This window comes from Blennius ocellaris, assembly GCF_963422515.1.
Source record: "Blennius ocellaris genome assembly, chromosome: 6".
Classification (NCBI taxonomy): Eukaryota; Metazoa; Chordata; class Actinopteri; order Blenniiformes; family Blenniidae; genus Blennius; species Blennius ocellaris.
In genome coordinates this window covers 18789678-18803872 of record NC_137655.1, presented here as the reverse complement: position 1 = coordinate 18803872, position 14195 = coordinate 18789678, and the positions used below count along the sequence as shown (strand labels likewise).

General features: G+C 42.8%; 1 protein-coding gene across 1 annotated transcript in view; it reads left to right on the top strand.

The window, feature by feature from the left end:
* LOC308131860 (rho GTPase-activating protein 20-like) overlaps positions 1 to 7611 on the top strand; it is a 29138-nt gene extending 21527 nt beyond the window's left edge. The window contains exons 14-15 of the mRNA XM_080498731.1: positions 3048 to 3159; positions 4307 to 7611. Coding sequence (XP_080354857.1) covers positions 3048 to 3159; positions 4307 to 6012 — 1818 coding nt within the window. The 3' untranslated portion in view covers positions 6013 to 7611. The remainder of the gene's footprint in view (positions 1 to 3047; positions 3160 to 4306) is intronic.
* The last annotated feature ends 6584 nt before the right edge of the window (positions 7612 to 14195 follow it).

The window sequence follows — 14195 nt, the reverse complement described above, 5'->3', positions numbered from 1 at the left end:
TCCTTAAATGTGCTTATTGCATGCAACATGGAAGTCTTGTTTTCCAACTCATGTTGGTAAATAAATTGTGTTGCATACATACAAATTATGTTATATGTGGAAGAACTATTAAAATGCATTTTATGCAAATTGCATAACAATTCACCCCAAAAAGAAGTTTCAATAAGATACTTTTTTTTCTCTTTTTTTTAAAATTGTGTATAATAATGTTGTGTAATTGGGGAGCTGATGGCCCTTGGACACGTTCACATCGTCAAATATGTCATCAGTGAAAAATGTTTGTACACCACTGCCCTAAAGCAAACCAGTAGAATACTTCAGTGTATTTAATGGCAAAAGGGCAAATAGTGAAAAGGATGTGAAGTGAGTGTGTATGTCCTCTAGAGTAATGTGTTTATCCTACAGCTTAGCAACTGTAATCCACCTGTGGACGTCTGCAGTGACATGCAAAGAGAAACGAGTACAGCTCACAGACAGGAGAAATGTTTGTACATCAGTTTGAGTCTGCTGTGTATGTACAAGTTCAGTTTTCCTGCAGTAAGATGTGGAAAACATGGCTAAAAATTAGTCATAGTCTAATAAAAGTGATATGTGACCTGCGGGCAGAAGTGCTGTTTGAAAAGACACAGTGTTCTTGTAAAAAAAAAAAAAAAAAAGATTGAAGCAGGAGGAAAAGCTGCACTCTGGTCACAACTGCTGAACTGAGCTCACCAAGTCGTCCGTCCAGTAAAATGTCACCATTGGATCGAAAGTCGTAGTTTACATCTAGTTTCTGAAGTTCTGCTGGTTGGAAATTCCTGAATGTTGTGAAATCACTGACCCTTCTGGGAAAACAGCCTCCGTCCATTGTCTGATTTATTTGGAAGTAGTTCAAGAAAATTAGTTTATTTTTCTTTTCTTTTTTTTCCAGAGTTATTCTCCGCTGCACTGTTTCAACACGCGGGTCGTCAAATGCATGTAGATTCATTCAGGCATTTGGACAGACGACATCCAGCCACACAAACACAGAGTCTGTTTGTCTTCACCGTGTTTCCATTGAGTCACTGATGTCCAGATCATGATGGCAGATATTTATAAAATCGTCATGGGGATTTTTTGTGGAAATTTTCCACGGTTGGGGAGGCTCCAACATATCTGAGTGGCGTTAGCGGATGACTTGTGTCGCTGCACGTCATATGTGTTTCGTAAATTGCGTCTGTTTAGCTTAACAGACGATGCTTTCAGCGGCCAGGAGATTTGTTTGAAGTCGGATTCCAAGTAGACTGATAATATACGCAACACTGACTCTGCTGGAGTGTTTCGAAACCTACCGAGCATTGAGGAAGTTTCACAGAATCCTATTTCCTCTGGGTTTTTGAGGGTTTTTTTCAGCTGAGTTTGCAATATAAATATGAACACATGTTTTGAATTAGACTGGTTGTTTTCAAAGTGTTGGGGCACCAGAGACTTTCAGCGGGGGTGCAAACCAGGGAGTCTGCATAATAATAATGTTTAATAATGTGTTTTATATGAAAAACTTTAGGAAGTTGGGCCATTGACCAACAAATAGCTGCTTGGCATGACACAGAACATGTGTTGTGTTAAAGTTTTTTTGTTTTTTTGTTTTTGTGGGGTGGGGGCAGGGGGGGTGCATCCTCCCACATTGACTTCACATAACATAGCATTCAATGAGTGTTTCCCTGAACCTTCATATCAAAGGTTTCAAATGACGTAATGTAACTTTATCGTGACATCGACCAGAAACGAGGAAGAAAGAGTTGATGGAGAAGAAAGAGTTGATGCTTCTTTCTTGGAGGCTGAGATCTGCAAATACTTCTTTATAACCATGAAGGGTGAAATCAGTGCCAGCATGTGAACTTCCAAGATTTCTCTGAATAATAGCATGAAACAGAAATTTTGACAACTGTTTGAAACTGAAAGCAGAATGTTATTTGGGTTGTAGTTGCACAGAATGAAGAAGACGGTAGCGGCAGTCTAAACCATAAGTCTTTCATCAAACCACCGTACTTCTGCTTCAAACCCATTTTGAAAACAACGATTTCAAAATATCCCCCCTAATGACTCCAAACCAGGATTCTTTGGTAAAAATGTCGAGCTTTTTGATCTCACAGTTCAGTTCCTCATTTTCTAAATTCACCAGCATGCATTTATATGTTTTTGGTTAAGGTTTTCCTTCCCCAATGCAAATGGACAAATGCTTCCTTAGATATGTAACTGTATTAATTATATAAATGCCTCTTATCTGTTTGTGTAAAAAGTTTACATCATGCATAAAACGCTAGGATTTTGGTGTTTGGGGGACTATTTCTTTGTTGGGACCCAGCTGTTTGGCCTGAGATCTGATACCATTCCTTTTTAATTCACTTTAAAATCGGTGCCACATTTGTAAGAAACACATGTGAGGTCACCAACAATTTGTTTCTCCTGAAGCTAAACTACTTTTCTTTGCTTGCAATTTGGTGTAGTTTTGTGGATTGGATGATTAAAGTCTGAACAAACAGGGAATAATGGCATTTTCTTCTTCTTTTTTTTTTCATTTAACAAACAGGAATCTCTGTAGATTGTTCAACAACTCGGCTGCAATAGTTTGGTCGTCACTCACTGACACCAAACACACATTTCCTTTCATTTTAGATGATGTATGGACCAGGGTTCCGTTCCTAAATACACATTGAAAGGTTGAGAGAAAGCTGATTTAACTTTGGTGAATAAAGGATCTCGTGTCATTATGTGTCATAATCTCGTATCATAATACACCTCGGATCACCAAAGAAAACCCGTGCCTTTTCGTTTTATGCAACGCGTTTGTTTACTCAGCATGCCGAGCTCACGCAGGCGCTTACAAGCTGTTTGCCAAATTACTGTTGAACTCTGGCTGCTTTGCCTCCTTAAGTAACAGCTTCAGCGCCGTTTGAACAAACAGCAACACTCCTTCATCTCGTTGTGCAACTGAAAATCACTTGTCACCGTGTGCAGCGGCGCGGAGCGAGGGCTCCGAAATGTCGGCGATGACGTGATGTAACCAGGTGGTGTCTCTTCTCTTGCAGGTGTGCGAGCTCGTTCGCTTCCTCATAGAGAACTGCAGCGGCGTGCTGGGAGACGTCGCCTCGCTGTTCAGAGCGTTCAGCCAGAAAAGCAGCAGCAGCGATCACGGATCCGGTGAGAGCCCCGAATCGAGAGCACAGACCAGAACGAACGAGCTCAAAAGAAACCGGTTTAAAGATTGAGGCCAAGTCTGTGGACTAGATTTATAGCCAGGATTCCCTGTTCTTTTATTAAAACCGCCAAAATGGCAAGGCCCAGGCTCCATTACATCACTTTTCAGCCCATAATCAGACCCATTTTGTAAATCAGTTTAGTTACATAAACTTGTGGTGAAGCTTTGTTGGTTACTTGGGTTTTCCAAAAAAAAAAAAAAAAAAAGACACACAACAAAGACTTACTTTAATTCCACATTGCTATTGGCCTGCAATGGAAATGTTGGAATTGCACATAATAAAGTTGAAATTTGACTATCGTAAGAAGAAGTTTGAGCATCATGCAAACTTGTGCTTCCAAGTTTGTACCATTGCACTATTTCTTTTAAAAATAAAAACCTGACTATAAACCTTGTCGCTGGATGGTTTCGGAGTCTGCCTGAGCTCTTTCGGTCCCCTTGATTGGGGTCGGCAGATTGACCTGCAGTCATTTTCATAGATTGTCGGGGTCACAGGTGCCGATCCAGACAACACTGGATCCTCTCTTTCATATAGTGCACCTCTTCAGTTTTCCTTCACGTTATAAATAACCACTAAAAGGTTAAGTGGCTCACGGCAGGGTGATGCTTTGTCCCCTGTTCGCCTCACCACCATGAGAGACCTGAGGGTCCCCCCCCCCTCCCAGAATGTCCTGGTCCATCCTCCATACTCCTAACACTGCTCTACTAGTTCATAGTCCCTCTACTATCTCAGTCTAAGACCTGTTTATTTATCACTCATGCTAAGATGTGGCACTATTCTCATCAGTCATAATAGAACACACTCAATAAAATGTACATTACCTCGAGGGAGTGCCGATGATGGTCACATGCACTCACTAAAACTTAAATAACTTTGGCATCGAGGATAAAAGTTCATCAACCACATAAAAAGCAGATGCCATGTGGTTTTATACTGACAAAACCAAATGCTTTGCTTTTTCAAATGTTCTTTATTAGAGTAGCGTGTGGACTTCAAAACAAATGAACATTGTTTGCTTATTAGTTTCATTTCTCTGTTAAATCCTCTTTTTTTTTTTTTTTTATTCCTTTTCGTTTTTGCCTTCCCAGATGTGTCGTCTTTCCAGATGAACGACTCATCTTATGACAGTCTGGAAAACGAGCTGAACGACGACCCCGAGTCTCCGTACCAGGAGCAGCTGCCGCTTCGGGACAAAGACAAGCCGGACAGCCGCAGCCGCGACTCCGTCATCACGCTCAGTGACGGCGACCCGGACCCCGATCCCGAGCCGGAGACGGACCTCCTGTTGCAGCTCCCTCCTCTGGCCAGAACCCGGCGGTTCAGCCCTGCAGTCCGACAGCCTCGCGCCCGCCAGTCCAACGGCTCGTCGCAATGTCCCAGGAGACTGAGACGCAGTTCGGAGCCGGCCTTGGCCTTGACCGGCACGCCGCCTTCCAGTATGGTGATGGCCCATGCGGATAACGGCCACCTGCCACCAAGGAAAGCGAGTTATGACGCTGCGATGGAGGGCGAGGCGGAGGAGGATGAACTGTTTCTGGAGCGGGGACTGAACGGGCTGCAGCTGACCGAGGAGGGAGGGGAGAGATGTGAGAAAAGAGGAGCCAAAATCCAAAATGGTGGACGGAGGAAGACGAAGCTTGCTCCTCCGCCACCGCTGCAACTGGATGCGAGCTGCTCCAGCCTGTCCTCCCCAGCAACCTCCCCAACAGGCTCCTCCCTCAGCTCGTTAGACTCCGCCTTTTCACAGTACTCCACTGACTACGCCACAAACGGGACGTTTCCATTATCTGAGCCTGCTTCTCTCGCCCCCTTTTTCCCCGGGAGGCCGCAGCAGTCGCCCCGGGGCTCTCCGCCTCAGAGGGAAGCCCTGCCCAGTTGGCCCCAACCCCCACAGCCCCTCCGGACCGGCCAATCCACCTCCCAGTCACATGGCCTCCATCCCAATACGTGGCTCAAGAAGGATCGGGCCCTGTCACTGAGGCAGCCCGAAAGCGGACACTCGGAGGTCTTGCATTTGGTGAACGGGAAATCCTACTCGACTGTTGATGGCTCCTCCGTCCCGGGCCAGGAGGGAGGGGTGACGAGTCCGAATGGCCTGCGGAGATCGAGCAGCCCTCCGTCGTACCAGCAGGCTGTAATGCAGCTGCAGCGTCACCGCTCTCCTTTCTACCGGGGGACTGAGAGACCCCTGACGGTCAAGGAGCTGAGGCAGCTTCACGACCCGACCTTCACCTCCAGAGAGACGACGTCAACCTCCCCTGACAGCGCCGGAGCATACGCGGGGGGTGAGGTCGCGCAGCAGCTGGCGGGAGGCGACTCCGTGCAGCCCCCGCAGGGTGTTTTTTATGGACAGGGTGCCACCACGCTGGTCCTCCAAAGGCCAAAGTCTCACTCCCTAACTCCGGCGACGGAGGGCCACAAAGGGAGGAGGACGCTCCCCCGCCGAGCATCTGAGCCCGCCAAAGTCACGGCGTGCGCTCACTCCTCCAACAGCCTTACTCTGGACAGGCCCCGTACGTCTAAAAACCCGCCGCGGGAAAGCGGCTCCAAAGTGTCCGACGTGGAGGTGGACCACACCAAACCACACCCCAGCCTGTCGGCCTCTGCCACCCGCGCGGTGAGGGACTACTTTACCTCCCAGAGTCAGGAGGATGCAGACGCATGCCTGCGGAGGAGTCAGGAGGTCGCGCTGGCCATAGTGCAGGGTAAGAAGGAGTGGCAGACCAGGCGGTGCAGCGACCCGCGGCTGGAGGACTTTGAACAGCTTTTTTTTGCAGAAGAGTCGTACGTGTAAATAAGAACTTTGTAGAGGAAAACTGTACGTGGGAGACTGGCTTTTATCTGATATGTTCACTTTTATCTGACTGTTTCACCATTGATGTGATTATATCCCTGTGCGTACTCCCATTTCCTGCCCGTAGATCACAGTAATGGTACTGCCAAGTTGTTTGAAATTTTTTTAAACATTTTTATAGGTACAGATGAACCTCCTGCTTCACTGGTTCATTTAATTTTTTGGGCAAACTTACTGTATTGTGACAGAAATCTGTCAAACATTTGGACTGAAAACGTTACAGTATCTGACAGCAGGCTGCAACTGAGCTCCTCCAATCATCTGTTGAGCAATCCGCCCTGATTTACTGAAGTCATCTCAAAGAAAGATATTGAGAAACAGTGTAATTTGACATCTGGATTCGTAAACAATAATTTAAGATTTTGCCAAAATCGGTCAGTGTTACAGATTAAGTGCCAAGCTTCAGTTTCTGGGAATTTTTTATTTTTTTTCCTTTCCTTGTCTTGCCTTCAACATGTAGTTTTTACAGCACATGAAAAAGAAAAAAAGTAAAGTTGGACAAATACGCTAATGAAACAGAAAAATAAGGAGACATCTCAGAAAATGTCTAAAACATACAAAAAAAAAACATTAAACTAATCTTTTAATCTTTTTTTAATTTAATTTCAATTTGCTAAGGACACATTTTAAGGGACACCATTGTGTCTTGATATTTCTTTCCATAAGAAACAACAGTAATGTGGCCATGATGACTGCTTCAGTTTTGTGCATTTTAGATGCTTTTATCTCTGTTCACAACTTGTGTTTTCCTGAAGGTGTAAAGGTCCAGTGTCCAATCCACTTACTAATTATTCCAATCCCGCAGAGCACTTTGACTGTTTGTGAGCGACTCCATCCATCAAGTGAGCTATGTCATAAAGTACATGGTTTTAATCACTGAATCAATAAATGCTCACTGGTATTTCTTTGTGTGTGTGTGTGTGTGTGCATGGGTGTGTATGTGTGTGTGTGTGTGTTTTGAGCTGGGCGCACCATTTTAAAAACTCCCTCTTACTCAATTTGTTTTGTCCATAATAATATGAGTTTTTCACTCTATCGCGGCAGTGTCCAGATCTTTGGCGACACTTGACAGATAGTGACCTCACTGCACTGTGCATTACTACAATGGAAAGTTTGTAAGTGCGTTGCCAGCACAGTGTAAGAAGTGTTTTTTATGACTGTTATACGTTGTGTTTATAGAACTGCACAGTGCAATGCAGTCATTGTCCAGAAAAGTGCTGCAATTTTTAATGGTCTCAAAAGCTACTTCATCCTGTGTTATTAATTTTATTGATATCTCCATTACAGCAAAATGTGTACAGTCCTGCATATTTATGATACAGATATAAATATATATATATATAAATATTATCTTGTTACCTTGGTATGATGTGTTGCGCGAGAAAAATCAAATGTGTATTTTTGTACATGCCAATTCTGCTGCTGCTGTCTTTATAGAAAGTATATTTGCTGTAAAACGCACCATTTGTATATTGTGTACATTTGATGTCCGATGCTCACAAGATATCTCTGATTTTTAATAAAAGTTGCCCTGTGTGAATTGTCTTTGCGGGTTGATTGTGAGTCTGTTTATAAGCGAGCCGTTGTTCTCTGGAAAATATCTGCATGATGGGACACCAGAAGAGAGATCAATAGGGTGGGACCCATGAGAAGAGTTGTGACGTGAGGGACGATGGAGGAAAGAGCTGCGCTGCACTCGCTAAACGGTCCCAATATAGACCTGCAATGTGCCTGCCTCTCTAAAAGGCAAAGATTACTATCCTCGGGCCATGGTTTTTTTTTCCTTCTTTTCGTTCATCTTTTTCCTCTGCCCGATTTGGGAGCGTGTACACAAATAGCACATCAAGTTCCGCAGAAATTCTCTAAAAATCGAAACATATGCCAGTCAGAGTGGATCAGACTTTGGTGAAAAACCCAAAATAGTGAAGATACAAGTCGATAGCGGGCGGCATTTCATCTGAAATCTTCTTGTGATCGTTATTATTATAATAGTAATTAGAACTACCTTTGGTACTGGAGACGGATCGTGGAAAGGTTTTGATCCACATCCAAGTTGTTTGTTCTCTTCTATATCCGCATGGCCCAAAGGCACGCCACATACATGTGCTGTGAAAATCAGTCCAGACTCCTGATGAAGAGCTGAGATTTAAAATGCACTCTACGTTTTGTTTCCCTATTCCTCTAACCAAGGGTATAACCTGATCATCAATCCGACACACAGTTACACACGGTCACATTCACACCAACAGCAACAAAAAGCATGATAAGGACATCGTGTAGACTGAAGCTGGGGGAGATCCTCACTCTGACGTCTTACTACGATATTCCTGCCTGACCAGCAGCTAATGTCTTTACCTGAAAATTGTTGGAATTCATATGTTCGTTTATTAAAAGAAAAATTCAGAACAGTTTAAAGTTCACAATAAAAACAAATAAGAAATCCTAAGAAACTTTTTGTAAAAACATCATCAGCCCATTTTCTGAATTTCTGTGAGCACATAAATCATCATGACTCATAGTTCAAGTTCAAAATATAAGGATACTTAAAACAAAGGAGTTTTAACTCATTTTGTTCTTTTTCCAAGTCAAAAAGCTTGATTCTAAGTCATGCAACCTTATAAGAATAACTGCATTTTTTTTCTCCAATGGATTAAGTTACATTAACTCACTCCTTTAATTGAAATCTGTTTGGTTTTACACAATAACTTATCTTGTTGCTCAAAGTATTCATTGGAGTAAATTGTTTATATCGATTAAGACGTTTCATTATAAATATTAGGGCTTTTTCACTTCCTGTCTAACACAGCATGACTGTTTCAATTTAAAATATGGACGTAAATTCCTAGAATTAAAGAGCGTAATTTGCAATGTGGTCTTGGGAAGATCACAGGCCAAAAAATATCCAGATGTGCAATCCAGTGACACAACTTCAGTCAAACTCTATAAAAATGTCACGTCGTGATTGATGTTGCGCAGGTCTGACTATCTTGTGCGCGGCTTTCGTAAAGCAGAAGCCAGCAGACATGCTGCAGCTCATGACAGGTGAAATAACCAGCTTTAAAACAGGATTCATGTTGCAGCCGATCAACACTTTTTCTCGCAGTACAAAATGTCCACCAGATTTCGGGGAGTGCTTCTGACTTGACCCTTCTCTCTTCCTCAACCCAAAGTAGAGGCAGCGGCGGTGAACCTCTTTCTGCGCTGAGCTTGTGAATTATGTCAGCACTTGAACCTTCAACCTCACAACGAGCCGCCAGCTCCCCTGGAGCAGGTCATCTAACGGCGTCGCACTTTAACGGCGCTGCAAAACCTGTAGGTCACCTCCCTGCAAAGACAGAAACAACAATCTTCGAAGGGGTGTTTCCTTGGCTCAGGTTTGGTTTGACGCAAACGGATTTGTGACGAATCTATTCTCAAGAAGTATGTTTGTGAAAATGTAAAGGCTGTATTCGGCAATGTTTTCAGTGGGGGTTTTTTTAAAGTGTTGTTTTACACTCAGGACCTCAGCTGCCCTCTTTGGCAAAAGACACGTTTTGGAGGAATGGTGATAAGAAAGGCCATTTGGCTTCATGTCCACATTTGTCTGCCAATGCGTAGCTCAATGTGCAATGAGGTCATTTCTGATATGATCTATCACACTCGTGAGTTTCAGTCAAAACAGCCATTAGTTGTGTTTTCCCTCCCTTTGCTATACTGTTGACCTACCTTGAAAAACATGCAACTCCCTGGACAGGAATGCTGATATTCCCACACATTGTTTTTCTGACACACATTTTGCAGCTTTGATAAAAAAACACAAAAAAAAACAAGTAATGTTGCAGAGAAAGTTGGGCAAATTCCCTTTATAAGTCCCATGAGACCTGGGATCTGATGTGCTTTAATCCTCCACAGGATCACAAAACAAGAGCGTCAGCACAGTGATATATCTCTGTAAATTCTTGATTCATTTTACAATTCTTCTCTCATATGATGGCATGAACTGCTGAAAGGAAACCAAAGCGTTTCAATGTCATTGTTTTGCCCAGGCTGAATCCCATTTGACAAAGTTGTGAGGTGGTTCATGAGTCTCGGTAGATGTACACGAGCATTTTTACACCTAAATACCACAAATTGCAGGCGCAGCTCGAAAAGAATTTAGGACCTCCAACAAAGTACAGTTACATAACAAGGGGAAAGGTTTATGTGCTGGGACCCTGAGGACTGATGGGAGTGTGGAGTCCAGAGCCGAGGACACCTGTTAAGCCGGTAGCGAAGAAAGACTGGGCGTGTGCGAGAATGTAATTGTACGTGTTTACATTTGGGGGGATATACAGATCAAGTAAATCCTGGACATCCCTTGAAGTAGCTTCATCTGGCAGCTATTGATAAACAGATTAACAGTTTACCCCAGGGGTGGGCAATTAATTCTTTTGTGAGGTGCCACTTGGAAAAACACTCAACTCCTGTTATGATTAAAACACATTATGTGTTGTCTGTTGCTGCTCCACATTGGCCAAGTTCCTGTATTTCTTTGGATACATGAGGGATAAAATGTCTATTCAAAATGCAGTTTTACACACTTTAAACACTGTGAAACTCGTGCCCACAATCATGACCATTGGTAATGTTCAGTGGTTTTCATTTGATTTTTAATTCCTCATTACCTTCTTGCAGGTCAGTGTGGAACGCCAAACTTTTTCATTATTTTTGCATCATTCATAACATCAATTTCATGTCATTGTGAATCTGAATCACACATTTCTAAGGGTGATTTTTTTTTTTGGTTGGTTTTTGTTGCTTGTTTGGGTTTGATAGCACTCTAATGGTAAAACAATGAATTCCTTCTCATGCTTTTTATTAAGCTCGTTGCGTTTTTCCTTATAAGTCTTTGTATATAATCTGTAGCTGTCGTAATTTAGGGTTTTGCACTAAAGTCTATTCTATAACTTCATTGTTTTGTCTTAGTTACTTCTTTCATGTTTTCTTCTCACCTCACTGGCCGCCTCACAATATTGACTGCAAATGATAATTTAGCTGTATTTATTTAAATATGTTCACATGTGTGCTTGCAAACATTTGCATCTATTTCTCTTTTTGTGAAGAACTTTGAATTAAGATAACTTTTTAAAAGGTATAATCCAAACGGGATTTCTTGGTGTTGCAGTGCTGAGTGACACACCAACCTGAGGTGCATCACATCAGAAATACAGTGTGATTTTAAAAAAACACAACAAAACAAAAACAAAAACAGAAAACATCTTCAAAGTTATTTTCCTTAAAAGCTGACCTGGACTTAATATTTGTCAAAATATTAAAAAAAAAAAAAAAAAAAAAAATGTTCCCACACTGCTGTGAGGTTCCTTGGATGAAAGCCTCCTGCTTTCAATGGCCCAAAATGACCCCGCAGACCTTCCGTCTCATCTACAAAGGCACAGAGTCCATATTGGATTCCTTCCTTTAAACAATTATCCTTCTTCTCCCTCCCCTCATCTGTCTCCTTCAGACAGATTAACACCCACACACACACAAACAGATAAACAACACATTTTACAGTCCCAAACACAAACATTTTAACTCGCACTTTTATGAAATCATTAATTTGTTGGCAACATGTGAAAAGATGAGAATTCCCTTCATGCTGACGTGTATGCATTTGTGTATTCATGTCCCCTCGTGTGTCCAAGTGAAGGTGGGCGGGAGGGTGGAAAGGCACATGAGTCTGACCTTTTCTGGCATCAAAAGAAACAGATTAGTGTGTCTTTCATCTGCCTCTTTGTTACCAACACCAACGCTCCAACCCATGTTTGCCAAGAAATCAATAAAAAAAAAAAAAGAAATGCTTTTTAAAGGTCTTTTATTGTAATATACCCACTGTGAAGGGGAACCACTGAATATTCCCTCGGATTTCAGGGTAGAACAGCATAGGTTTATTACTGCATGTACAAGATGAACACGCCAGAAATATCAATGTTATATATTGTGTTCAAGCCGAATTCAATCAATGTCTTAGATCAGAATGTTAAACCTGCACAATGAGGACATTTAATGATAAAAATTCTTGCATAATTCATGCAAAAAGAAATTATGATTGAATGGGATATTTATACAGCTCTAGATATGTCTCAGGCCGTCATATTTACATTTGATCTCATTCAAAGCAAAGAACAAAGGTCTTGTATAAAACAGATGTGGACGTCATTGGAGGCGACCCCAGTACAAAAGCTGAGCTCCATTGAAGCAATTGTAGTCTTCTTGTCACTCTGCATCATCTTGAATGAAATGTAGGTTTTATTTGAAACATATAAAGTCAAGTAAATTATTCTCGTTATCAAACTCATTATTTAACTACTAAAGAAATGTGGGTAAAACAAGCCCACTGAAGCATCTCACTTCAATGTTTGGGGGAAAAAAAGAATTGGACAACTGAAAACTGACAAAGGAGGGCGACATCACATTTTACATATCACCAACCTTAATGAGAACTCAAATTACTAGAATGTAGATGGCGCCAATGATGGAATTTAACAGGAAGATCAACGCATGAAAGAACATTGTTTTAAAAGATGTGTATTACTGTTATATCATTTCATAGCCTGTCCACGAGGAAACGTCGTCTCAATAAGCACTACATCTTATCTACTCGTGTTTTTCAGTCAGTTTTAACTGGATTGTAATGCTCTTCACGGCCCATCATGCTGTTCTGTGCAGATCCTTTGCACAGCAATCGGCCGTCCTCCTCTGAGCTTGTTTAGCAGTCGGTCTTTGTCTTTCCAGGCGCTGCTCCCTCAGTTACGCTCGGCGGAGCCTTCGTCCCCGTACAACCTCCTTCCGTCAACCACCGGCTCACCACAGGGTGGTGTTCTTGCATGACAAACCCACATCTTCTCCTTTCAAGCCCGGGCCAAACGGCAAACCTATTTTCCTTTTCCCATTCATCATTTGGAGCTGAAGAACACAAGACTGTGATGCCGTTCTCTTAAATAAACACCAGCGGCCAAAGAAAGGCACCGCAATCAGCAGACACACAGCGGTTATTACACAAAGTACGACGACGCTGCAGAAAATCCCAACAGGGATCGTGAACTTTTCAAAAATCGTCCTTTAAAGAGACACGTGGCCGCGGCTTGCAGCAGACAGTGAAACATGGGAGGTAACATGAGAGGGGCCAACAAATGGCAGGTGAGTTGCAGCTGCTTCCTGACCTATGAATAAAACCAAAGACATCAAGGAAGCACTGATATCCCCTGCGCAGCGTCAAGACCTCTTTCAATGCCCACACCTCGTGTCTCCCTCAGATGGCCGACACACACGTGAGTCATGTTTGTGGCAGATCATGTCGAAGGCATAAAATATTCTCTTTTGTTCCTTTTTATAGATCGACTGCACGTGTGTCGGTCGTCTCGGCCGTTTTCCTCCCCATGGCCAGTGTGATGCCGCAGACGGTTCCTATTAATATTCATTTCTTGCTCAGTCAGTACTTGTTTTCCAGAGATTAAAAGAGAATCAAAAGTCATGGACGACACACGGGGAGACAGTCGTTCACTTTTCTGTTCACTGAGTGTGTGATTTACACCGCAAAACCAAAACAGAAAAAAGGGAGACAGACCTCCCTTATTATCCCTTATTACTCATTAAACCGTCTGATGTGCCACACACACACACACACACACACACACACACACACACACACACACACACACACACACACACACACACACACACACACACACACACACACACACACACACACACACAGTCTTACATAAAGGACCCCAGGAACTGTTGTAGACGCTCTGAGTGCATTATTTCAGCAAATTGCATATTAATTATGAAAGCAGACGTCGGTTAGAAAACAGACAGGCAGCTGAAGTGAAATGGATTTTATTTTGGGAAATGTTGACTTTCAGACATGAACTGAAGTTGTGAATCCCAAGCTAAGAAAGGGCCTTGTATTTGACAAGATCTGCTGATTATGTGGACTTCAAGAGTTTCAGAAGACCTGTAAGCAGAGGTTTGTGCGTGCGTGCGTGCGTGCGTGCGTGCGTGCGTGCGTGCGTGCGTGCGTGCGTGCGCCACGGGTGGCCATTATTTCCATGACCTTCGACTCACTTACATAAGCTTTCTTGTTTATTCCATTACACGAC